Source organism: Cygnus atratus, chromosome 3, assembly GCF_013377495.2.
Source record: "Cygnus atratus isolate AKBS03 ecotype Queensland, Australia chromosome 3, CAtr_DNAZoo_HiC_assembly, whole genome shotgun sequence".
Lineage (NCBI taxonomy): Eukaryota > Metazoa > Chordata > Aves > Anseriformes > Anatidae > Cygnus > Cygnus atratus.
The window spans coordinates 46932823-46958192 of record NC_066364.1 but is presented as its reverse complement, the minus strand read 5'-3'; the positions used below and the strand labels follow the sequence as shown (position 1 = coordinate 46958192).

At 39.2% G+C, this 25370-nt stretch overlaps 1 protein-coding gene across 1 annotated transcript in view; it reads left to right on the top strand.

Moving 5' to 3' along the window:
• The window catches only part of PREP (prolyl endopeptidase), a 103790-nt gene that overhangs the window by 311 nt on the left and 78109 nt on the right, over positions 1–25370 (top strand). The window contains exons 2-7 of the mRNA XM_035564809.2: positions 993–1067; positions 7915–8048; positions 9730–9860; positions 12639–12848; positions 14024–14145; positions 23979–24084. Of these exons, the coding sequence (XP_035420702.1) occupies positions 993–1067; positions 7915–8048; positions 9730–9860; positions 12639–12848; positions 14024–14145; positions 23979–24084 (778 nt within the window). The remainder of the gene's footprint in view (positions 1–992; positions 1068–7914; positions 8049–9729; positions 9861–12638; positions 12849–14023; positions 14146–23978; positions 24085–25370) is intronic.

Sequence of the window (25370 nt, the reverse complement as noted above, 5' to 3'; positions counted from 1 at the left end):
GGCAGGGGCAGGGCCGGGGGGCTCCCGGCCGGCGCTCAGCCTCCTGCCGCTCGTGTCGGGCCGGCAGGGCCGAGCCCAGCGCTTCCCGAACCGCCTGGGTGTCCCCGGGAAAGCCAGGCCTCCCCCGGGGGGAGCGGGGCTGCGGCAGAGCCAGGGATCTGTTTTCGGAGGTGAAATAGACCTCTCTCCGCGTGTCGCGGCCATGACTTGGTGCACACGGGGGTTACCGTGTCGTCTCGGCCAAAATTGTGCCAGTTTTCGTCTGCTTCCACAAAGTGCCGTGCCTCAGGCACCGGTCCAGGAATTATTTACACAGCTAACCTCACTTTTAAACCAAAATGTTTGCCGAGATGAGCCAGCAGTGGAAAAGCTTCAGTGTTTCCTGTAGTAGTTGAGTGAAAGGCAGAACTGTGCAACTCCTAACAGCAGGTATCTTGTTTTGTTTTATTTTTTGTATACTGGAGAAAGCAAGCAGATAAAAGACTTAACCTGCATGGTAAAACATGTGGTTTTACTTCCATATTGTTGTGCGCACTTTGCTCGAATATTTGCAAGGAACATTAGCAGGAGGAGGCAGTTAATCACCTAAAAACCAGAGACATAACCAGAAATTACATTTTGGGTGTATCCCATAATCAGGTTTTGTGATTGCACTTGAGCATCTGGATTTGGAAGAGGGGTTGTGTTTGTTTTTTAAGTCATTCTTCTCGTCTAGCTTGTGGAAGGAATTGATGTTTGTGTTCCACATTTCTCAGGTGCCCTGTGTTTTTTCTGAGGATAAATCTGCTACCTCATTTCTTCCACCAAAAATGATAAAATTAGCAACTCACCTGACAGCAAGGTGCTGCTTTTCTCATCTTTTGCTTCTTAGTCCTATGTACTTGTGTGAATTTCCAAATACACTTCATTTTGATGCAGCTTGTTCCTCTGATTAATGGAGTTTGCTTGTATGCATATCTCTTTTTATAAAGCATTGTCTCTTATAAATTCAGGTGTTGGATTACCATGGACATAAAATCAGCGACCCATACTGCTGGCTTGAAGATCCCGACAGCGAGCAGACAAAGGTAACCTTTCTTTGTTCAGGAATGTCCATTTCAACTTAGATCTTTCTTACAGGCTAAGTACATGGGTATTCCGTAATTTTTTAAAACTTCCCATTGTGAATGTAGGTGTAATGTAGTACACCTGATACTTAAAGGGCTAACGGAGTAGTGCTGTTATTTTGCACCTTTATGTTATGGTGGGGGAAAGACTGAGACACTTGGTGTAACCTAGGTCGGTCAAACATTTTGGAAAACAGAGGCCCTACTTGACTTGCACCCATTTTTCTTAGGCAATTCAAATGTTCAAGGTTATATTGGAATATTGAAGAGAAATGCTCTGATTTTAGAGCACTATACCTCCGTTGTAAGTACATTTAAAATTGCCAGACTGAAACAGGTAAGAAAGGGTAGAAAGAAAACTTTTCCTTTGCCTTTCCTTCTTGGTACAGTGACAAGTGTGTGATTCCCCCTTAGAATGGCTAATAACTTTGTGACAGCTGTAGTTCCAGAGCTGCAGATCTGGGTTCTATATGCTGTGCTTGTCTGTGTGAGAAAGAAGACAGAGGGCAGGTTCTTTGTTTAAAAAAAAAAAAAAATCCTGCAAAGTATCTTTCCATTCATGAGATTTCTTCCAGGTTTTCTCATATATATGCTTACATGATAACATTTTGATGAGCTAGAGGATGGCTGAATATAATTTACTGCAACAGTTAAGAGTAAAATAAAATGTACACAGATTTAAAAGTAAGAAATAGGAGGCTGTCAGGATTTATAAATATTCACCTGCGTTAAAAAGGTTTCGTATTTTAGTGAAAAACTAGGATTTTAGTGAAAAACTCAGCTGGGGACATTAACAAGGGAAATTAGATTGGTAGTAAGTTTGGAGTATTTTCATCTTTTGATTCTGGTATCCTTAAGGAATGGTACATATAGGATAGTTTTATGTGAAATTCAGGGGGATATATTTGTTGGGAGTTACGGTTCTGTCTTTCTCTTATAGCAACCATATAAATACCCATTCAGGTGGTTTCAGAATCCTGCGGAAGAGAGGTAGGATTGAGAAAATGACAGTACATGACTTCTTGAGCCCCCATGTTCAATGCTTTTCCCACATATTGTGAGCAGATTGGGGAAGAAAAGTTAAAGGAGGGTGAATCTCCTCCAGAGGTTGTAGCTTATAGCAGACAAAATAAGGAATGGGGAATTGCAACATCTTTGTGAAAAATGGAGCTGCCCAGACACAAGGTGTCATTTTGGTGGAATGAAAATGCTGTTAAATCTTACTTGCCTGTACTCCAGAAAACATACGTCTTGGCAGAATTTTGCAGTGCTGCAGTAGCATGATGCAAACAGTGGAGAGAGTTCCTGTTTGTATTTGGGTAGGTCCTCTTTTCCCTATGTTCCAGGAGTTAGTAAGCAACAGGGAATTTTGCTTTCCTACTTCTTTCACAGAAGAGGTCAGAAAGAAGTCTTGAAGTGCTAAGCCTTTCATCTGCTTTATCGCTTGCTTTCTCATGCTCTGCAGCAGAGGTTGCTGACAACCACTCTTTCTTGCTAGCCCTTCTCAGTAGTTTTATCTCCATGTTCTTGAGATTATTCTACAGGACTCATGAAGAGTAGCCGTTCTGTACCCACCAGATCAAATAATAACCAGATGCTGGTATAGGAGCAGGCTTCAGAGAGAATTCGGAGCATACTCTGTAGACTTTTCAAGACTTCAAGTCACTGATCTTCAGACCTGTGTCCTTCCCTACTCCTCTTCCAAGTCCCGCTCTTTCTTTATGTGCTCCTTAGTGTCCCACACTTCCATCTGTTTTGGCGAAAAGTCAAATGTCTGGTGTCCACCCCCTCCAATAGGCTACCTTTTAATTTGCTACATATTAAAGACAGAACTAGAAGAATTCCTGTGGCATTCATGCTTATCTGCAGTGAAAAAGCTCCTATTCAGTTCCTGTTTACAACACGCTTGATTTGTGTATGTATAACAGGGAAAATTCTGGTTTATGCTAAAAGTGAAGGGTGAACTTCAGTTATGTGGTTAGGAATATTTCCTCACACAAAAATAGTGTTTAGTGTTTGCTGTTGAATAGCTGGACAAATATGTTTAGAATTCTACATTTGAACTCTAGACTTTGCAGAAATAGTCATGTCAGGCATTGGTGTGGTCATAGAAAATAAAAGGGTAGGCTCGCTTTTTTTCTGTGTTGACAGGTGTCAGTGAAACATCACTTAAAAGAAATTACTGAAAATCTGTAAAAAGACATCTATACAAGAAATTTTTGAAATCTGCAGGTATGTAACCAGGACTGTTTCTTGTCAGGTGAGCAGTTCTAGAGCTGATGAAGCCAATAATCAAGTCACATCCTCAGTCTCTTGAGAAGCCGTTGTTCAAGAAATGCACACTTCCATGTCCATGATCTGTGTGCTTACTGTAGTACTATTTTTATTGTGTGTGCATGGTGCATGTAGTTATGCACAGTTATAAGCAACTAAAAATCCCTTCTGCAGACACGTAAATAGAAACGGAAGCACCAATCCGAGGAGGAAATTCCTATCTTACTTTGGAGAAAAGAAGGCAGATGGTGGGTTCCTGCTCTACTGTTCATTGACCTTTAAGACAAACTGAGGAAACTTCCCTGGCTCAGTTGCAGTGTTCTGCTACGCTGGTAAAACACTTCTGGTGGTGACATAGGCCACAACTGCAAAACCACACTTTGCTAGTGTCTTGGGTTTGGCTTGGTTGGACTTTCCAGCTTCTTGGCTTGTTTTACACTTTGTGGGATATAAGCTCTGTTTTAGTCTAGGAAAGTCTTTTGCTTCTGTAAGTCAGTCATATACAACATCGTACCTCCCTGAAACAGCTGTGTAGACAGGAATGTGTAGCTTGTTTCAGACATGAGGTGTGGACAAGGGATGAAAAAGCAGGGATCATGTAGCAGACAGTTGACCTGTGGTATTATGAACAGGTGTGTGGGCTGAGACTAGAATTGAAACCCTCAAAACTAAATGGATTTGTAATTGTAAGAGAACAGACTTTTATTTACTTTTTTGATAGTTTTGCAGTTGCATTTTGAATTTTGCTTCGGTAAATCCTGAGGTAATACTAAAAGTAAATGCTAAGGGGCAAGCCACCAGAAATCTGTGTAGTTTTATTTTCATAGAATCATTAAGGTCAGAAAAGACCTCTAGATCATCTGGTCCAACCATCCCCCTACCACCAATGTCACCCACTAAACCATGTCCCTAAGCACCACGTCCAGCCTTTCCTTAAACACCCCCAGGGACAGTGACTCCACCACCTCCCTGGACAACCTGTTCCAATGCATAACCACTCATTCTAAGAAGAAATGTCTCCTAATTTCCAACATGAACCTCCCCTGGGCAACTTGAGGCCATTCCCTCTTGTCCTAGTTTTGTAATGTTTGATACAACGTACGTGCCCTCTTGTATTCAGAAGTGTACTGAGAAGATACATATGGAGACTTCGGAGGTAACTATTAAACTGTAAATTCTTTACAGATTAATGACAAAGACTGGTAATGTTTTAAATACAATTTCTATCCTAAGAATTCTCCTTGGAAAGTATACTGTGAGTGCCTTTGGCAATTTTCTTCTTGGGTAGATACCATTATCTTGTTGAGAGAATAGCATGGTAGTATGTGGAAAGCTGATACTTTGTAACAAAGCATGGTTAAAAAAAATTGTCACTTGTTGTTCAGATAAAATTTAAAGTTTTTAAAAATAACAATTGACATGCTGAAGTGATAGCCAAACACTTCAGCCTTAAGTAGAACGTCTCTGCTCCTACTGCCACGCTTTAGAAATCGTCCTTTCAAAGTTACGTTATTTTCTGAGGCGTGCGTAAGCATATGCCTTACACTGCCCCTTATTCTGTTCTTCTAGTAGTAAATTCAGTGCTGGGTCAAGGCTGATGATAGTTTATCAGATGTGGATTTCAACAGGTAAAATCTTTTCTCTGGAGGTTCATGAGGGTGTATGGACAGCTGTTGTTAGTCCTATACCATGGGTGGCATCTGTTTAACTCAGCACGGTTGATACTGAGTTGATACTTAAAATATATAGTAACTTTTGAATATGAGTGCAACCTCGTGATCAAATATGGAAGAACATATCCCAAATTGCACAGGATCTCTTTCAAAAACCTGTAATTCCTACCTCATTTTTTAGATAGCAATGATATTCCCGTTTATAGTCTGGTCATCTTTGGTGCAAAGATGAATCTAAGTGGAAGTAGGGAAAAGTGTGCGAAACTGCTGTAAAAGCAAGGTTACTAGTAATTCAGTTGAGTGCAACAGTTGATTTGCAAGCATGTTCTTGTGCAATGAACACTTGCAAGGAAAAGTTTCTCTCCTTGAATACCAGTGATGAAAGCAAATGTGGTAAAAGGGTGGCCATAGTTCAAAGTGAGTAACCCACGGTCCCATTATACCCCTGTGGCAATGCTGCCATTTTGGTCACGTTATTGATCTAGGAAACAAAGATGTGTGCCGATTTCTGTCCACTAAATACAAGTGTAAAGTGCTTTTGCCTGTCTAATGGATAGTTTTATACATCTTTGTAATAAGACAGGTTTGCTCTGAGGGTGTCACGGCACTTAGAGTAGGTAGTGTGGTATGTGCTGTCTGGATTTTCATGTCTGTGCTCTTTGAAATTCATGTGCTTCCATTTAGATAAAACAGATTCAGATATATGTAATTCTTGGGTAGATTTGGTTAAGTTATTTTGTCGTCTGATGGAGGTGGGGAACAGTGTTAGAGTGGTACAAGGTGGAGGCTGCAGCTGTTCTGAGCAGAGAAATGTTTTGACGTACCACTGGGATGTGCTGTGCTGCCGTGCTGGATGCTAAAGCTGCCTATGCCAGTACCATCCTCAAAGGGAAATCAGACGTAAAAAATCAGCTTTTCCTTAGCAATGTATTCACCTCTTTCCTTCTTCTTTCTCAGGAGATAATTTCCTGACTCTGTCCTCACCAATGCATGGAGTCTAACTCGAGTAAAGGTCCGGAAGTCATAACCATTAGCCCTCTGTACCTTTCCCTTTTCAGTGTTGTGCTGGTCATTTTTATTTTTTTTGTCATCCTTGAGCGGTGACTTGCATGTAACCAGCCCACGTGTTCTTAAACTAATGTATTTCAGCACTTTGCCAAGTGTTCTTAGAGCATTACTAATTCTGTACTTGTATTTAAAGCTTATCGCTTTCTGTATGCTTTGTTGGACATGAACAAATACCTCTCAAGTGGAGAGTGACCGTAATTAATGCACTTTCTTCCTTACCTTGTAGCCTGACAAGTCTCTGAAAACAAAGCTTGGCATGCATTGCAGCTGTTGGCCATGTACTGCTGTGGCAGCAAGGTGAATGAGAGAGGGAATCTGTCATTCTCCTTGCTTCGTGGAGTCACTTTTCGCTGTGTGAAATGTCTGTAAAATGCCACTGAAAGAATTTTATGTTCTATTCTTTCCGCTTTTTTACCTGAAGAACTGATAAATGGGTAAACATTGACGGCAGTTGGTAAATGTGTGTCGGGTGCTCTGTAGAGCAGGTGGCATTTCTGAAGAGTCGTGAAATGCGGGTTATAGAAAGTGGTTTGTAGCCCACCTGCTCCTGTGGTTCATACCCTGCTGTGAAATGCAGCTCAGGCATTACCATGCACTGATCTGCTTGCTGCATGACAGAATCGGGACAGGTAGAAACAATAACCTCATTCAAAGGAACTAGGGAAGAAACCCCTGTAAGCAAGAGGTGGGGTCTGGGATTTCAGGCTGGAGTCCTCGCTACATTGCGGTGACAGAGGGTGGCTTCTGCGTGGTGCTGCAAAATGCCGGCATTGCAAAGCCTGGCTGTGACTTAGAGCTCGTGTGCTGTGCCCTGTCCTTTCTACTCCATCTTAACAGAAAAGCCTGTGTGTCTGCTTCTTAACAGCTGTGGTTCACACCCTGTCACCTTGAGATGCTTAGGTATTAATTTTATGTTAATGCACCGTGCTGTAAGTAGGGATGGTGAAACACCTACATAGCACCAGTTTTTCCATCTCTGTCATGGGAGTGGTAGCCTCTAACAAGCAGCTGGAGTGGTAATGGTTTTGGCCAGTGTAGTTACATGTTTGCATCTTTGAGGCAGTGTTTTTAAAGAAAACAGACCCCTTGAAGTTAGCTTCTTGGACGTTACATACTCTTGTCTTTTGTAACTAAGAACTGATCTGTGGATGGGGTGGGAAAAAAATGCCTCATCTGTACTTGTGAAGGACAGTACTTTGGCCCTTCCAAGAAATACTGGCTGGGACTAATCCTAAGTGTTTTGTTAATAGGATGACCAGATGGTACACATGACATTTTGTATCATTTTCCAGCTCTTCGCAGTTCCTGAAACGATAGTCATAGATATGGGCAAAAGGATTCGTTACCAATTTTCTAATTGATCTGCTCTACAGTATTGGAGTATTGTATATTTGTGATGAAGTAAGAGGTGACTTTTCCTAGGTGTTTTCTGTAACTTAGCTTTATCTATACCATTTAGATAAATACAGGGAGAGTTTTTTTTTTTTTTTTAAAAAAAAGGCTTTGGTGCCCTCTTTTTAAAGGGGAGTGGCAGGAATCAAGCTTGTCTTTGTCCTGACCACTGCTTACCCTAATGAGTGCAATAGATTATTCAAGATATAGAATCAATCTAGTTAGAACATTGCAGCATTTAATAATGCAGACAAGTATGTGAGGCTGTTCAGGTGTGACTGTACACACCCTATATGGGGGAAAGATGTTGGCAATGCATTGCATCAAAAAAAGTGTTTCCTGTGGGAAATGTAAATTTCTGCTTGAACTCATGTATTCTGGGGGGGATTTTTTTCTTACAGGCATTTGTGGAGGCTCAGAACAAGCTTACAGTACCCTTTCTTGAGCAGTGTCCCGTCAGAGGACTATTCAAAGAACGAATGACTGAACTCTACGATTATCCTAAGTACAGTTGCCACTTCAAGAAAGGAAAGAGGTATGTGAGGAATGTCTTTGTAGATGATGATGAATGTGGAGCAAGTGAAAAGCAACTACAAGATAAATTGGAAATCATGTTTGCATTTATTCCTTTATTGTTGGGACCTAGGAAAAATGTGTTCAAGCCAGTATTAATATGTTGCATGATGCAGAGCATAAGATGCTTGATTGTCTCTAATTCCCAGTCATATTATCGTCCTGTGCTTTTGTCATCTTTTTGTAACAGGAATAATGAATTTATCAAAACTACATTGTAGAACAAGTAAAAGTAAAACTCTGAGGAGTTCCTTTCCAGGTCCCTCAGGTAGAGGCACTTCATCCTAGAAAAAGCACAAGTCTGTCAGGTGCACGTTGTTCTAAATATTTTCTAAAACATGTTGGTCCTACTTTGAGCAGCTGGTCGGACTTTTATTTAGTCACAGCCAGTGAAAAGCACTAGGAATTCCTTTTTTCAAAACAGCTCCTAAAATCCTAAATTGAATATATACCAATTTTCTGCTGAAGAACAGTCGCTAAAGGACAGTGTCTGAAGAGATGTTCTGTAGAATCTGCAAAAAGGAAGAGTGTTCTGCTGTCACAGTCGTATTGTTTGACCTTTGCTTCTCAGCTTATTGCTTAGCATTGCAGAGATACAATTGGCTAGAAAATGCATGGTCAAATAGAAGATGACATATATTTTTCTTTTGTTGCTTTGAATATTTCTGTTTTCTTGCTCACTGAACATACGTTTAGTGTTTGAACATGTTCAATGTGCAGATTGTTAGCTAGGCCTTTGCAAGTGTAGTTCCCCATTCTGGGTTTACCAGGTTCCCATGCCTGTGTCCAAGTACTAGACATTCTTAGGGAATGGGTAAACTTATGTTCAGGCTTGAACATTATCCCATAGCTTTCCCCGCTCCCCTGGGTGAAGCTGTTATTTGGTTTAAGTTGTAGGGTTTTGTAGTAGAACTCAGACAAGTTCTTTGAAGGAAGGAAACTGTAGTACCTGTGAATTACATAAAATACAGTTACTAATTTTTGTCTTCTCTAGTGTCTTCTAATGTGAACAGTATCTCTCACTGAAGAGAATTATGTAACTCTGTTCCTACAGCTGTTTCAAAATTCACACCCTGTTATGGATCTTGGGAAATACAGATGAAACAATTTCAGTTCTGTTTCATTTGAATATTTGTCTACCGCCCAGTGCAGCTTGAAAGCAGATAAGTGAATGACAAAGCATAGATCGTAGGAGGTGGGAACCTTTGCCAACACTTGTAACAGAAACGCTAAGACTGCCAGAGCTTTTTAGCAGACAGTTACTTGGAATTTATAGAATGTTTTGCTTTGTTTGAAATGCACTGTAGTAAATGCAGTTTTTATTGCTAAAAGGTATTCTATGTGCATTCTACAGTCTCCTTTGTATAATCTTTATATCTTGTTGAGCTGAGATTCCTCTGATCTTCACAGAAATTAGTGTCTGGGCCTCCTCTGTGCCAAGGGTGGAGCAAGGCACCTACAGAGGATGATTGACTCCCTGATTGCCAAAAGGAAGCCATGGTTCTTGCTCTACTGCAAAGCTTGTTTTTCTATATATTTTTATCTGCCTTTTATTTCTTGACAATCTTACACAAATTTGTCTTGCTAGCCTAATTGAAAATCTGAGTTCTTCATACTGATTTTACCCTCTTTTGTTCTTTTAGGTATTTTCACTTTTACAATACTGGACTACAGAATCAGCGAGTTTTATATGTACAAGACTCCTTGGATGCTGATGCCAAAGTTTTTCTTGATCCAAATAAGCTTTCTGATGATGGCACTGTGGCTTTACGAGGTTGGTGAAACAGCAGTTCCTGCTGAACAAATCCGGATTTTATCTTTCCGGCAGAAGTTGGAAATGGTTTACAGCTCTTCATGTGTAGAAGTATGGCTAGAGTGGTGTGTTTGCATGAAAGCAGTCACAGTAGCCATATGTGGATTTGTATAGCCTTTCAGAAGAACACTTCTAAATCTACATTTTTTTCACAAAATACTGCAAAAATGAACAAAGTTTTTTTTGCTCACAATTCTGGAATGTATTTCACTGAAGTATGAACTGATCTTGATGCTGTCCATAGCTAAGAAAGAAAAGTTGATGCATTTGTATCAACTAATTCTCTTAACATTTTAAAGCCAGCAAGTTGATGTAAGATGCTTTGAAGGAGCACAGCATTAACTTCTGTGGGAATCACGAAATGACTTGTGTTCACTAGGGTATTAACTCATGTTATCTGTCCATTTTCCCACTTGCCATTGGCTTTTCTAAGTTCAAGAGCCTTGCTTCTACAAAGTCATTGAAGTCTGTACAAGATCAATTAATAAAAACTATGCAGAGACAGAATTAGGGGATGCTTCTTTAAGAATGATACAGTTGAAGAGAATCAATATGGTTTTCTTAAGGAGAAGTCCTGCCTTAAAGTGTGGATATTACAGGTCATGTACGTATAATTGTGCTGTATTTCTAAATGCATTTGGAAAGAGACGTATATTTGAAAGAGACTGCTTTTTAGAGGGAAATAACCACAGAATAAGAGGTGAAAGCCCTGGCATGGATAAATAATTGACTTAAAGGCAAGGACAGGAATAACTAACCAGCTCTCAAAATGGAAATCTCCAGTGGAGTTCTGTCAGGGACTATGCTAGGACTTAAACTGTTTGGTATGTTCATATATATAGAAGAAAGAGTGAACAGAGAGCTGGCAGAGTTTGCTAATATAAAATTAGCCCAGGTAAAGGCTGAAGAATGACTGAAGAATGAAGAGCTGCAGGAAGACCTTAGTGATAGTAAGTGAGCAATAAATTGGCAATTAAAAGTCCATGGAGATAAACTAAGTGATGCACAGGGGACAAAGAATCCTGACCTCATTTGGAAAGGATGGATGGGATTCTGTGCTGACCATGACTATTTCGGAAGAATTCTTATGTTGTAGTCAATAGATAGTTCTATGAAAATGTCACCATAGTTCTCCGTAGTGGCCAAAAAAACCCATAGAAAATGTCAGAAGTGATTGAGAAGGAAATGGAGAACAGAACAGAAAAGGCCATAATATTAGTAACCCAGGGGTTATACAGTAGTATTTGAATATTAAATACAGTTCTGGTCCCCTCAGCTCAACAGGGGCTCTGAAATCTAGTTCAGAGGAGGGCAATAGGAACAATCACAGGTGTGGAGCAATGATCAGGAACAGCTGAATGTGCCCAGACCCATCAGTTTGGGGAAGAGAGAATTTAGTAGGGTATGGTAGCAGTCTACAAAATCCTGTACGACATGGAGAAGCATGGAGAAGGTGAAAAGGAAGTCATTATTCATCATTTTTTCTATTACAAGAATGAGGGGATATGAAATGAAGGCAGTGGGAGTCAAGACCGACTGACTCAAGAAGGTGGTTGTTCATGCTGGAAGTAGCGGATTTAGACGGCAATGTTGAATGTCATTGATGCAGACAGCTTACTGTGAGTTTAAAGGGGAGCTGGAGAAGGTCAAGGAGGAGGGAAACATTGATGATAATTAACCGCCTACTTCATGGGAAAGAAGTCTTTTAAGCTAAAAATAGTCAGAGGCTGGAAGAACGCTTATGGGAAATATTATACGTGCTTGCCTTCTTGCTCTTGCAGGCACTTCCTTGTACTTACTTCTAAAGACAGCTAGACGGAATCTTGCTCTAAATCAGAACAGCCATTCATATGTTCTTGGAGGGGAGAACATGTTTGGGTGCTACAATGGCGTCTCTCAAACCTAAAATTTCTGCAATTTTTTGTTTGTTTGTTTTTTCCAGTTGTAACTTTCAGGTGTTGATAGGCCTGCAGTGATTCAGCCTCTTCACTTGAGTTGATTTGCAGAAGTGAATTTGATCCTTGGCAAAAACAGTGGAAACTTTTCTGAATTTTTTTCAGAATCAATTTTTCTTCACACTTCAGAGAGAACTACATGTATCTCGGATCTTATCTGAGAATACCAGCAAAGAACCCATTTGCTTGCTGGTGGGGAATTTTTCCAGTTACTTCAGTTTTCATAGTTTTGCAGGGGTTAGTTTTCAGTTATTCCAGTGTTGAAGTGGTAGCTGCTTTATATCAGGTTGTATTGTTTGCATTTCAATTCATGTTGAGTTCTCTGGTGCTGTTACTGTTTTACAGACCATAAAATGAGATTCTAGCTATGTGCATTTTCAGTCTTCACCCCTAACCCCAACCTCAGGGAAGCAGAAGAGTTATTACTCAAATTATCTATCAGATGTTGGACATAAGTGATGTTACTGAACCTATTTTTTGAGCATGCATGCCTAAACATGGATCTATGAATTATATGAGAAGTCCACAGAGACAGGAAAAGTGCTGCACGTCCCAAATAATAACATGTAGCTGCTTCCACTGTCTTTTAGAAAATAAATCCTCTGCTCTTGGTGTTGAGTAAACACAGTTCTTTTACCTGCTTTCACAGTTTCACTTCCCTTTTGTTGGGATTTGACCATCGTGTAGTAAGTAGTAAAAAGCTGTGTGGCAAAATAAACACTGTTGAAAATACTGATTCGTTGTACTGGTTCTTACCGCATCTTGTTTGGTTCCACTTTCCTAGGCTACGCGTTCAGTGAAGACGGCGAATACTTCGCATACGGCCTGAGTTCCAGTGGTTCTGACTGGGTTACGATCAAGTTTATGAAGGTGGAAGGTCCTGAGGAACTTCCAGATACGCTGGAGAGAGTTAAATTCAGTTGCATGGCGTGGACCCATGATGGAAAAGGAATGTTCTATAACTGCTATCCAAAACAAGATGGGAAAAGTGATGGTAAGTATGGCTGCACTAATTGTGTGCTATGAGGAAACAAAAGGACCTTTTCAGTAAACTGGTGCAACAAATAGTTAGCTATACTACTTTATACAATTAGATATCAGATTGTCTTGTATGACCAAAACCTATATTTAATTAGTGTCCCTTCCTTTCATAAGGACACTCTTATCTGCTAGGCCCTGTCATTCTTTTGGAAGTTTGCTGGTCCTTTTCTTTTTCTCTGCACTGATTTTTCTTTGCTTTCCTACAGGGTGGTGTTGGCTGGAATATGATGTCTCGTGACAGTTTTAGTTTACTTAGTTTACTGCCCCTTATGCATTTTTATGGGCATAGGTGAACTGACTTGGGAAGTTGACTTGGTGAAGAACAAACTGGGGCATAAGGTTTTTGTTATTCAATCAGGTTAATTCGTCTGCATTTCACTGCCCAGTTTAAGCTAGCAAAACTCGAGGAGTAGCACAAGAAAGGAATTTAGCAGCTGTTACTGTAAGGCAGTACTACTGAAAAGTTTCTTCTGGAACTATGCTCTTTATTAAACCTTAGAGAGAGCACCTAAGTTTTGTCTATATTTATATTTGCAGCCTATAACTTCGCCAAACTTGCAAGTTAAGTACACACCATGTGTTTTCTTTACTTTTAAGCATGTTTGTAGTTCAGAAGCTGAAGTGTTGCATTGGAAAATGCTGCAAGAACAATATTAAAAGGAAGAGACAAATAGCACTTCCTGCAGCTCTTTAGAATGCTTTTTATTTTCAGCAGATGGAAATAAGAAAATTTCTAGGATTAGTAGTAGATCTCCCCTTAATTGCTCAAGGTGAGTTGGGAGCAAACACATCATTGAATGAAGTGGCAGAGACTGTTGTTTTTCTTTGCTTGTTTAGTATTTCTAGAAAGTGAAGCTTGAAATGATGAACTGACATTTGATGAAAGTATCTGCAATAAAAGGAAAGGGTAACTTCAAACCCTGTGGCAGACCTGTTCAGTCTTTATTGTATATAACATTGCTTGTTTGGAGGGGAGTAGTTTGTAGACTTGAATTGTTCCTAGTTCTTTCTCCTGAATGGTTCTCTTTTTTTTAAATGTAGAGGGTTATTGAAGGTCCTGAGGGTTTTATTTGGGTGTTGTTGGATTTCTTTGACAACTAATTGGTTTAAATATCTACATTTCACTAGGCACTGAGACCTCCACTAATCTGCACCAAAAGCTGCATTATCACGTATTAGGAACTAACCAGTCAGAAGATATCCTATGTGCTGAATTCCCTGATGAACCAAAATGGATGGGTGGAGCTGAGGTATGGTAAACACTGTGAAGCTTATCATCAAGTCTGGCTTTTCAGGTTCTAACAGCTGGTAGCAGCTGCAGAGTGGAAAACAGTTTGTTAAAAGAAAGCTTTTTATTAGTGTTGCAGAGCTGAGAATTATTGACTAAGAATTGCTGAAAGTAGGACTGGTCTGCTTTGAATCAGTCCTCAAGTCTGTAATGACACCATCATGTACTTTTTTTTTTTTTAATAATTCTTTGAGGACATTCAGTCTGTTGTAAATTCCAGGATACACAAGGATCATTTGATGGAAAATCTGTCACTTTTCTGTTTGCTCAGTGTCAAGCCCCAGCCTTCATTTCTTGCACAAAAAGCTTATTCCAATAAGCATCATGTCTGGATATTCCCTGCCACGTACTTGTTTTGCTTTTGTTTTCTTGGTGTCTTTCCTGAAAACAAGTCTGTCTCTTCTACTTGAAGAGTAGAGACATATAGATTAAACTTTATGTTATTACCATGTGCACAGTTGGAGAGTTTTAATTTTCCCCTTCAACAAACTTTATCAACACAAATATGCTGTGGACAGTGTTACTGGAGATGGAAAGAGTGACTGCTGAAAATGCCTTCTTAAGTTTATTTTGTTGAGCTACATCTACATTGTTCAAAGTCCCAGTTACCCATAGTTGTAGGTAGCCATGCTCTTTTCTTCCTTACTTGAATGCTTCAAAAGACCGTAAGTTTTGTCATTGGTGTGTTTTATTGTTTGTATTAGAATTACACAGTCACTTAAGCACTGTTGAAGTGCTGTTGGAACATAGAGATCATTCTGTTAATCAGGGAACTTACATTTTTTACCGGTGGATAACATCCTGTTGCAATTCTTTGTACTTTTCTGGCTACCATGCTTAATCTGTAGGTTTTGCTTCTATGGAAGGTCTCGTTTGGTCTAACACTTTTGACAGAATATGGAAGGCACTTACCCTGACTGGGGTACTCAGTTCCAGGATCTACTTTTCCCTAAGAGTACCTCCTTTTAAAGATTTGATCATCAATTTATCCTTGCCGTTCAATATATCAACACGTGAAAATGTTGGGGGGATCTTTTCTGTGGGCTGCCAGCAAACAAAGCTTCTCTCAAAGAATTTGCGCTCTGAGATTCAAAATGAGATGGCGAATGTGCATGTGACAGGTTCTTCACCAAGTGACCACATTGAACTTTGTCTATACAAATCAATTTTTTTCACAGAACCTACAGATAAACAGAACCTTTTTACATAATGTCATTTGTTCATGAAGTCTGTCATCATGTTCATTACCATCTGACCTGAATATCAGTATAAACGTGCAAATGGGGCTTTGAAGCTCTTTTACAGTTCAAAAGTTAGGCTGTTTTGTTGAGTTAAACTAGTAATAGGATGGAATTTGGAAATCATTATCCTTATTTTTCCCTAGTTCCATAAATAAATGGGTTTCTTTCTGTTGGCGACAGATGTCTTGTAGTGATGTATCCACTGACTCACACAAGTGATGCATCAAGTGATTATTATTGCTTTGCAGTGTCATGAGCAAAACTACACATGTTGTTGTGATGCAAATTCCTTTTCCTTGGGGGAGTGGTATTGCAGTCTTGATTCATTAGCATATACTGCTTATTAAGGTAGCGAAAGTTTGCAGACTCAGATATAATTTCCATGTAATTTAATGCTATCTTCTGTATTCGGTGTAGAGGTATTCTTCTTACAGGTGAGGTCTTGTTTAGCAAAACCATCTTGGAGATAATAGCGCGGTAACAGAGCCTTTTCTCACCTGAGTTGAACAAACAGTGCTGGAGCATTTCAAGATCAGAAATACAGAACTGAATATTAGGAGGACCATGGAAGAGAACTCATAGCACAGTGCTTGTAGTGGGTAGCAAAAGGTTTTCCAGGCCAGGCTGTGGAGAAGTAGCCATCCTGCATCTTCTGTCTCTTCTGTTGTGAGCAAAAAGGTTAAGGCAAGCTTAAACATAAAAAGTTTCTTTTTCTCTGATGCCAAATGCTTGGGTAATATTTGTGATAAATGAGAATATACACCCCACAGACTTTTGAGCATTTAATATAAGGGATAGGAAGAGTGTACTGGTAGTAGTAGTTCTCGCTATAGAATATGAGCGTAATAGAACCTATTGCAGGTGCTAGTTCTGAAATCACTGGGATTGAAACATCCCCCTGAATACTGGGAAAAAGGGGAAGGTGGTGAATAGAGAACACGCATCACTATTGTGCATTCTTGTTTAATAAATGAATGTGGCTGCTTATAACTTCTCTTAATCTGTAGGAGGCATAATCTTCTGGAGATACTGATATTTAAGAAGAAATGCTATTTTAAGGTGTGGTAAAGCAGAGATCCGCCTCAGTAAATAACCATGAGCTTTTCTTACTTATCTAAGTGATGGTACTATATAAAACAAATGATTTTCTAGGGTTGTGCCGTGAGCTCTGTCTTCCTGATATTAATGAAAGATGGTTTTTAATTGTCAGGAGAAAACAAATATTCTGCAATTAAAGTATACCACTGTGATTGCAAAATGTGGTTTCATCTTTATGGAATAGGTCAAAAAATCTCCTTTTCAGACCATTCAAACAAGTTTTCTGGTCAATTTTTTTAAAGCATGTCCTTGAGAAAGTGGAAGACCACAAAATAATAGGGAAAAATTAAAGTAGCTTTAGTAAAACTCAAATGATACAGCTTATTGGTGCTACCCTAAATATAAATATTCTTACCTGGTACTAATATGCTGCCAGGGATTTTAGAATGCAGCTTTGCACAGCTCAGCATTTTATGAAAGTCTGCTTACTTGCATTCCTGTCAGATTAAAATAAAAACATTTGTTTATTACAGGGCCTTGCTGGCCAAATAGGCATAGACAGTTGGATTTTCTTCTGTTTTACATAAGCTCCAGGGAAGACAGTTGGATTATGGTGTGGGTGGTTTAAGTATGAACTCACTCAACCTTTCTTTATAGCAGGGTTAGAACCTGAAGTTTTGTACTCAGGTTTTGCAACCATAAGGTAGAAGGAGAAAAATACCTTACTTGCCAGCAAAAAGTGCCTGGCAAGGAGATCCTTCAGAGACTGCAAAAGTTCTAATGTTGCCATCATACTTGGAAAAATAAGTAATCTTGGGTGCACTGTAAGGAGTTGGTGTGGCGTATGCTTCAATCGAGAGAAGCTAGGTGACTGATTAGGACAGAAGAGGGTCGAGTAAAACTTTGTGAGCTTACCGTATTTGCAGGGCAACATGCAAGAAAATATCTTCAGCTTCTTAACTTGTTACTCATTCAGAACCCGCGCAAAGTATGCTTGATTTTTAAACAAAGTCTGTGGTGCTGAAAATGGTGTTGGGATAGAAAGACAGATACATTTCCATCTCCTCACTTGAATGGATTGCCTTTGAGAAAAATCTGTTTATTGCTAGTCATACTTTATATCTATGTCAGTTTTGAAGATGCTATCAAATCTTTTCATTAGTTGAGAAAACATATAACTTTTCTGGTACAGATTTTAGGATGGTGGAGGAGTTGGGAAGAAGCAGGGATGGAGCTCGAGTAACATCCCAGTAGATGGCAGTCTGGTATGAAGATTTTCAAAACCTTTGCAGTGTCATCGGTACTCTGAAAGTAGAGGAGCTTCTCAGGCTTCTGTCTCTGTGGCGTGTTCTTGTTTCTTCTCCAGACTCATATATCATAACTGTCTTTCACAGCCAGACTGTTATTCTCAAAGTTAAACAGTAAATTATATAAGAGCCTTTCACAGTTGGTGGTGTTAAAAGTCGCTGCTGTAGAGGCAGGAATGTAAACAGGAGTGAAAGGAGAGGGTTGGGGAACCCTCCTGTCCTAATTCTGCCAGCAGTAAAACAAGTACAGTTTGTTGTCTGACACACACTGTGTGCAATCCATAACCTGATGAAAATATATATTTTTTTTTAAGGTTCAGAGCTGTCAGTTTACATCAGTGGTTCCCAGCCAGGGAGGTGAACTTGCAAATGAAATTCAGATGTGTGCTAGGGCATGTTTTCACTGCAAGAACGTGAAAGTGCAGCATCCACAGGGGAAGAATGAACAGAATGAACAGGAAGGGCTCAAAACATTGTGAGTTTGCTCAAGTGAAACAGCCAAGCAAACTTTCTGGCTGTAAACAGGGATGGTAATCTCTTACAGAGCCAAGTTCCTGATGCTATGGGGCTTTCACTGCACTCAAAAGCAAGTTAATGACCACAGAAAAAATCAGATTCAATGTTAGTCTGTTACCTCAGAAGGCTACTAATCTTACTCTGTACTAGACTTAAGAAGGAGAATGTCTGTAAATACCCATGTGCCTGTTGCTGTGTTCCCTTTGGAACAAGGCTGTCTTGTGTAGGAAATAGAAGGAATAGGGAAATTGAGTTAATGCTCAAAATAATTTTTCTAGGCTGGGCAATGGATGGGGAGAGCACATTGACATGTTTACATATAATAAGGCCGTGTGCTGCCTAGAGTATATCCAGCTAGTTCCTTGATTTAGAAAGTGGGATTCTGTTAGACCTGATCTTGAAATCAACCATTGCTGTGATCACCCACTATCATTTCTTCTGAAATGTAGTTGATTAAACCAGCGTGATACAACTAGAAAACAAAACACGCATTTGCAGCCTTCTCAGTGGGCTTGGATTGTGCAGACGGTCAGAAGAGGCTGCTTGGTAAAAGGAAGTTCTCCTTCCAGTTTTCATCTCAAAAAATGATACAGCATAAAATATGATAGGAGCTATGTGTTTTGGAACCACTGAAAAGAAAACTGTTCCGAAATTACATGTTCCTTTCATTAAAAACAAACGAGCTGTCCTGGTTTCAGTTGGGATAGAGTTAATTTTCTTCCTAGTAGCTGCTACGGTGCTGTGTTTTGGATTTAGGATGAGAATAATGCTGATACCAGAGGGATGTTTCAGTCGCTGCAGAGCGGTGCTTGCACAGAGCCAAGGCCTCTCCTGCTCCTGGTGCTGCCCGGCCAGCGAGGAGGCTGGGGGTGCCCCAGGAGCTGGGAGGGGACACGGCCAGGACAGCTGACCCAGGATAGCCAAAGGGATGTCCCACACCCTGTGGCACCATGCTCAGCGATAGCAGCTGGGGTTCAGCCACTGATTGGGGATGGGATGGGCATCGGTCAGCAGGTGGTGAGCAATTCCATCATGCATCACTTGTTTTGTATATTCTTTTTTTTTATTATTAATAGTAAGTTCCCTTCCTTTTCTGAGATTAACTGTCTTTATCTCAACCTGTGATTGATTTATTTTATTCTCTTCCCCATCCCAATTTTCCACCTTGATAATAAAAAGGGCAAAAGTGGTAAAAACTTATAATTGATTAGCTTAAAATGGCCTTAATATAATAATATGCATTTGAAGGGATTGTATTCGTGAACTGAAAATAGAAGGCTCTTCCCTATCCTAAATCCTGCAGTGGTGACTACCCAGGTAGTACTCAAAACTAGCATTAATATTCACTGGGGTTGCTGTCAAGCCACTTTATTTGGGAGCAAAGCACTTTAATGTCTCTCCTATTGACTTTTTAGTTGAGCAGCAATACATAAAGCCAGGAAGTCTGAAAACCTTACAGCCTTCTGTTCGTTCTTGTTTATTTGTTTAATTATGTATGGCTTTCTGGTCTGAAATGTGTTGCTGTTAGACAAAATAGAATCACAGAATATCCAAGTTGGAAGGGGCCCACAAAGATCATCGAGCCCAGTTCATGGATCCCCAAATGACCACCTCCCCTTCCCCAAAACAATCAGACCATGTGTCTGAGAGCACGGTCCAAACACTTTTTAAACTTTTTGCCTTGACCGCTGCTCTGGGGAGCCTGTCCCAGTGCCCGACCACCCTCTGGGTGCAGAACCTTTTCCTGATTGCCAGCCTGAATAATTAACTTCGCCTTTGCTGTGGATCCTCATAGACTGTTATTGCTATTTTAAATGCAGAAGATGCGACTCTTTGGGGTTCCTTACATGACTTGTGCTATGAGTTAACTACATTTTGTAAAAGAAGGAACAATGTTAGTAGTTGGAAAGCTTTTTACGTGTATGCACTGCTTAGGCTTTAAATAAATAAACGTATATCAGTTAACTTATCCAGGCCACAAGTAAACTGCTTCCTCTCAATATTTTTCTAAGCAATGTTTACTTTCCATGGAAATGGAGAGAACAGGTAACACTGAAACAACATTGCTAGTAAAACCAAAAATTAGCCCCTAGAAAGTAAAATGTAGAGGAGGTTTGATTTAGAGGGTGTGATCGCTGAGAGTTTAAATAGAGCGTTACTTGTGAGCTACGCTATTGTAGTGATACACTACGTAGACACGAAGAAGTAAAGACAGAAAAAATATGCCAGAAGTAGCAGATCTAATCCATTCAAAACTGTCGTTTGACTGAACAGCAACAGCAAAACTACAAGCTATATACCAACAGCTGCTCTTTGAAATAATCCTTCCTTTACCAGTGCTGAGTTAGGGTTTCTTGCTGTGTTATGCCAATAAAGCCATTGTTAAGCTGAAGGCTTTGAAAAGCGTTGAGCAGACTCAGGAGCTCAGCTCCAGTTGAAAGGCTACAGGACTACTTCTGGCCTATTTTGCCAAGACCTAAGTGTCACCTTAAGATGTTTATTTGATTTATAACCTCCTTACCTTTTATCCGCAAGTGTTGTCTGAAATGATAGAAATTATATTAGTGAGAGAAATGTGAACTGAGTGTTGTGCGTCTCTCAGAGAAATTCTTGAGATATGTTTCTCTTTCAGCTTGGATGTGGGAAAACAGAAGAATTTACTTCTGATTCAGGCTGTCAATTCTGACATTACAGCTGTTGAACCATGAATGTATTCTAAGATTGGAGTGAAATGCTGGTATGGGATTTCAATTCATAAGTTTGTGGGCCAAGAGCAAGGATTGCAGTTGACCTCATGATGATGTATCTGTGTAAGGATAACCAAATGATAGTTGGGAAATCCTATTTCCTTTGTCACTTTGAAAGCAAGACTCTTGTCTGTTTACAGTATAGAGAAGTCAGGGGCATTCAGGCCGTGATTACACATTCATCAGTACTACCATCTGAGCTGCCTTCAAAGCAATCTCTGCCCCTATTACTCATGTTTCTGGTTGCTCGGTGCGCTGTTAGCTCAGCCATTTGAGCAGCTGCACAGTGAACTGACTGAGATACTACTCTGGCAGAGGGGCTTTCCCTTTTATTCTTTTTTTTCCTTTTTTTCTGGATTTTCCTTTTTTTCCTTTTTTCCTTCCCCCTGGGTTTTTCTTTCTTTGCAAGGGGCAGTGAGGACTGTTTTTGGACATGGTATTTTAACAGCTGGATCAGTTCCCTAGTCTAGTTTGCTACCCAAATGGTAGATGCCTGCACTAGTGTGACTAGGGAAATGAATTTGTATGGATACAAGCAACCATAGCGGAAAGAAGAGCTAGAGGTGGAGACTGCATAAGCTGGTACTGCTGCCCAAATTTGCTCATCAAGCTGTAATTTTGGAATGCCAGTGTCTAAATTTGTGCTATAATACTGAACACTTGAGCATGCTGCAGTCAACAGTGTCTCGTCCTGTTTCTGTCACATTCCTTTGGATTACAGAACTCACTGATGTAAGAACAGCTTCAGTGATAGGGACAGACCCAATTGGCATCCCACCAGCAATATGCTTTGGGAATTCCTGCCTCAAATTAAACATAAACTGCTATCAACTCTTCACTTGTCCAGCTGGGAATGTGGAAGGAAAAACTCATTAGATGTGCTCAAATTTGCCGTCGTCAGAGGTTCTGAATTGCCCTCGCTACAACAACATCAGAAATTTGCAAATAAGTTTTCTTTCTTGGGTAAAGTGAGCAGTCTTCTGTTAACTGTTAACTCACAGCATCAAAGAACAGATTTGTGTGGGTTCTGGCTGTGACTGAAAACTTTTGTTCATCATAATGTTGAGCTAAACTGAAATTTATATTTGTGTATGGCACTTGCTATTTCTTAGCACGTTTTATGACAGTGAGGAAAAGAAAGAAACTTGGTGCTTTTACAAGTATGAACAGTTGTTTAAGCAGCATATTGCAGTAACTAATTTAATTAAAACTTAATTTTTGTCTAAAAACACTAAAGATGCTTCTCTCAAAAGAGGTCACCTGATCTTGGTTTTCATTTCTGGATATAATCCATCTTGGAAAGGAGGAGGCAAAATGTCTAAATTTTGCAGACTGCCCCGCTGAACCTGTCGTAGCTGTTTTTCTTGGTCCAGTAGGATTCTTAGGCGTTCAGTTCTGTTAATCTTGTAAACTTTCAGATGTATGGACATCTTTAGTGGTATAATACATTGTTGATAAAAATGCTTGTCAAAAAGATAACTTGGAAACACTCATTTGTTGGTTTTTGTTTTGTTGGTGTCTTTTTTTTTTAAGTCAGCTTCCTTATATTGAGATTTGATGCTGTATTTTAAGTTCCTTTGTGTCCTTCAAAACCATGGATGTGTTTGAGAAGCAGTATAGTTACAGGCTAATTCTTCTGAAATTTATTTTGCATAACTAAGTCTACAAATACAATGCACAACTAAAGTTAGGGATGTTAACCAAAGTAAGTCTAAGTTATTGCAATCTATGAGTAAAAATTTTTGAAGATGCTTAGGGCCAAATGGAAAGCTTCCAGAATTTGGACTCATACTTTGTGACTAAAGATTTGATTTTTTCCATTACACGCTGTTATGTAAGAATGTGGACAGGAACCAACATTCTACATCAGCTGTTAATAACACATCTAAACCTGGTAATTTTGGAACGCACTCAAAACAACCCTGCAAGGAGAGGGAAACTTTAAATTGATGACTTCCTGTTACTTCCTGCCTTCCATTCATGAACTTGCACTTTCAAAAGATTTGCAAGGAAGCAGGGTATGTTTGCAAAGCTTGAGTAGGAAGAAGGCTTCATTGATGAGTTTATGTACCAACAGACTCCATTTTGGAAATTTTGTCATGTGTATGTGTTTCTCCAAAGGCAAAAACCAGAAGCTTCATCTGAAAATTCATGATGTGTTTGTAGTTTGATATTACTTGAACAGCATTGGATTTTTATGTAAACTTAATGAAAAGGACAAAAATTAAAATTTTGTAAGCATTGTTTAATTTGCCACAGTAAGTGCATATATGCTTAAAATTAGGATCTTGGATGACTTCTAGGACGTTGTGTACTGCTTTGTGACGCAAAACACAGCTAACTAATTGTCACCTCAAAAACTGAGGGGACAAATTCTGCTGTGAATGAAGTGACTGTCATTCAGACAGTCACTGGGAGACAAAGCTGCTAGCCTCTTTGCACCTCCAAGGAAGGCAGAGACTTTAACAGGTACCTTGGAAGCTCATTGTAATGAGGCAAACCAAAAATCCAAAGCTATCCTCTACCACGTGGTTAAATCCTTCTGTTCTGTGTGGCACTATGAATAGTAGTATTAAGTTAGGGGAGTGTACAGCTTTTTCTAGTAAAAATAAATTGATATAGCAAGAATATTTGTTTCACACAGACTCCTTTTGTTCAAATACTTTTAATAATAAACTTTTTTTTTTAATTAAAGCTGGGAATAAACAGATAAAGCTGTTTGATTTTGATCTCCTGAAATGTCAGCAGATTATACTGATGTTGTTTGTTGATATAAATGGTGAATGAGGGTTCTTGGTGAGTTCTCATATTCCATATACATCTGTTAATTCAGCTAAATGTAGCATCAGTTCATTTTTTTTGCAAGGGTTTTAGGGACTAACTTTTCAAATTAGATTTTTTTTTTTTCCAGAGGATGAATTGGCTTTGATTTTCTATAATTTATAGGTATCAGATGATGGTCGATATGTCCTGCTGTCCATTCGAGAAGGGTGTGATCCAGTGAACAGGCTGTGGTACTGTGACCTACAGAGGGAGTCTCAGGGTATATCAGGTATGTGTTTTCTTGCTTTGCAGCTTTTTCTTCATTTTAAGACAGTTTTAAATATTTGTTTGAACATATATATTGAAATATGTATTGCTTAATGTCTTTTTTCTAAGAGTATGAGAAGGTAGCAGTTTTAGAACTTGCTTTTCTTTGTTATATAACAGTAGATGGAAAAATCCATTCTTAGTTTTGTAGTTTGTTTAAAAGGTCACAAGGGAAAATTGAAATAATATAGGCAGTCTTAGGCTTTTTTTAGGTTTTTCTACACCAGTAGTATTTTAATTTTTTTCACATTTCAAAAATGCATGTCTCTTAAAGAACTGCTCAGCCCTTTAAAACAAAACAAAACCTAACCCCCCCCCCAAAAAATTTCTATGCTTTTTTTTGTTGTTTGCATAGTACCAGGACATGAACAAAATACTATAATGTTTTATTACTAAAAACTTTGCTTTGTAGTACTGTTATTCTTACAGTAGAAATATCTACGAAGGATTCAAACACATTTATGAACTGTCATTTACTTGCTTGGATAGTTGACTACCTTTTGGCATTTGTGTATTTGTTGTATTAGCTTCAATACTGTGGGCAGAAAGTAAGGTGCTATGGTTGATGGTTGGCATAGTTAATTTTTCTAATGATTGGTGGTTTTTGTACTCTCAAATTATTGCATTGTTGAAATCTCTTCCTTAATTTATGTCTTACGCAGAAGGAAACAACTTAGTTCTTTTTGATTCTTTGCTGTTTCTATTTTCAAAAACTTCAGGGACAATAAATAATGCAGTAACTCCTTGTTTAATATTGGATCTTAAGAAACTTGTTCTCTTGGCCATAAACAGAATATTCAAGGCTTATGAGAGTGATTAGAACTGATAGCAGCTCTGCAGTAGGGGGTGTATTTTTTTTCTCCCTGTCAGTGCCTTTATTATACTACATGGTTGCATGGTCTTTTTTCAATTAGTTGATCAACAAGACTTAGTACAGTAGTTTGAATTTTGGTGAGGTAAGTGTTAGTGGTGATAATTTATACTTTTAAATTATTTTCCAGGGAGATTGATCTTTTGTTTGTTTGTTTATAGGCACGTAACTCTACCCTTTAAAAATATTTCTTAATTACTTCTAAATTTGTCTTAGGCAATTTAAGTAGTTGTTTAATGTCCTCTTGAATGTAGAAAATGGCAGACCTAATGTAAATTATCACAGATGCTTTCCTTGGAACATTATTACAACTGAGGAGGTAAAACCGTTTAGTATAGTGAAGGGGTTTTGTAAATGATAAATTGTATTGTCATTCA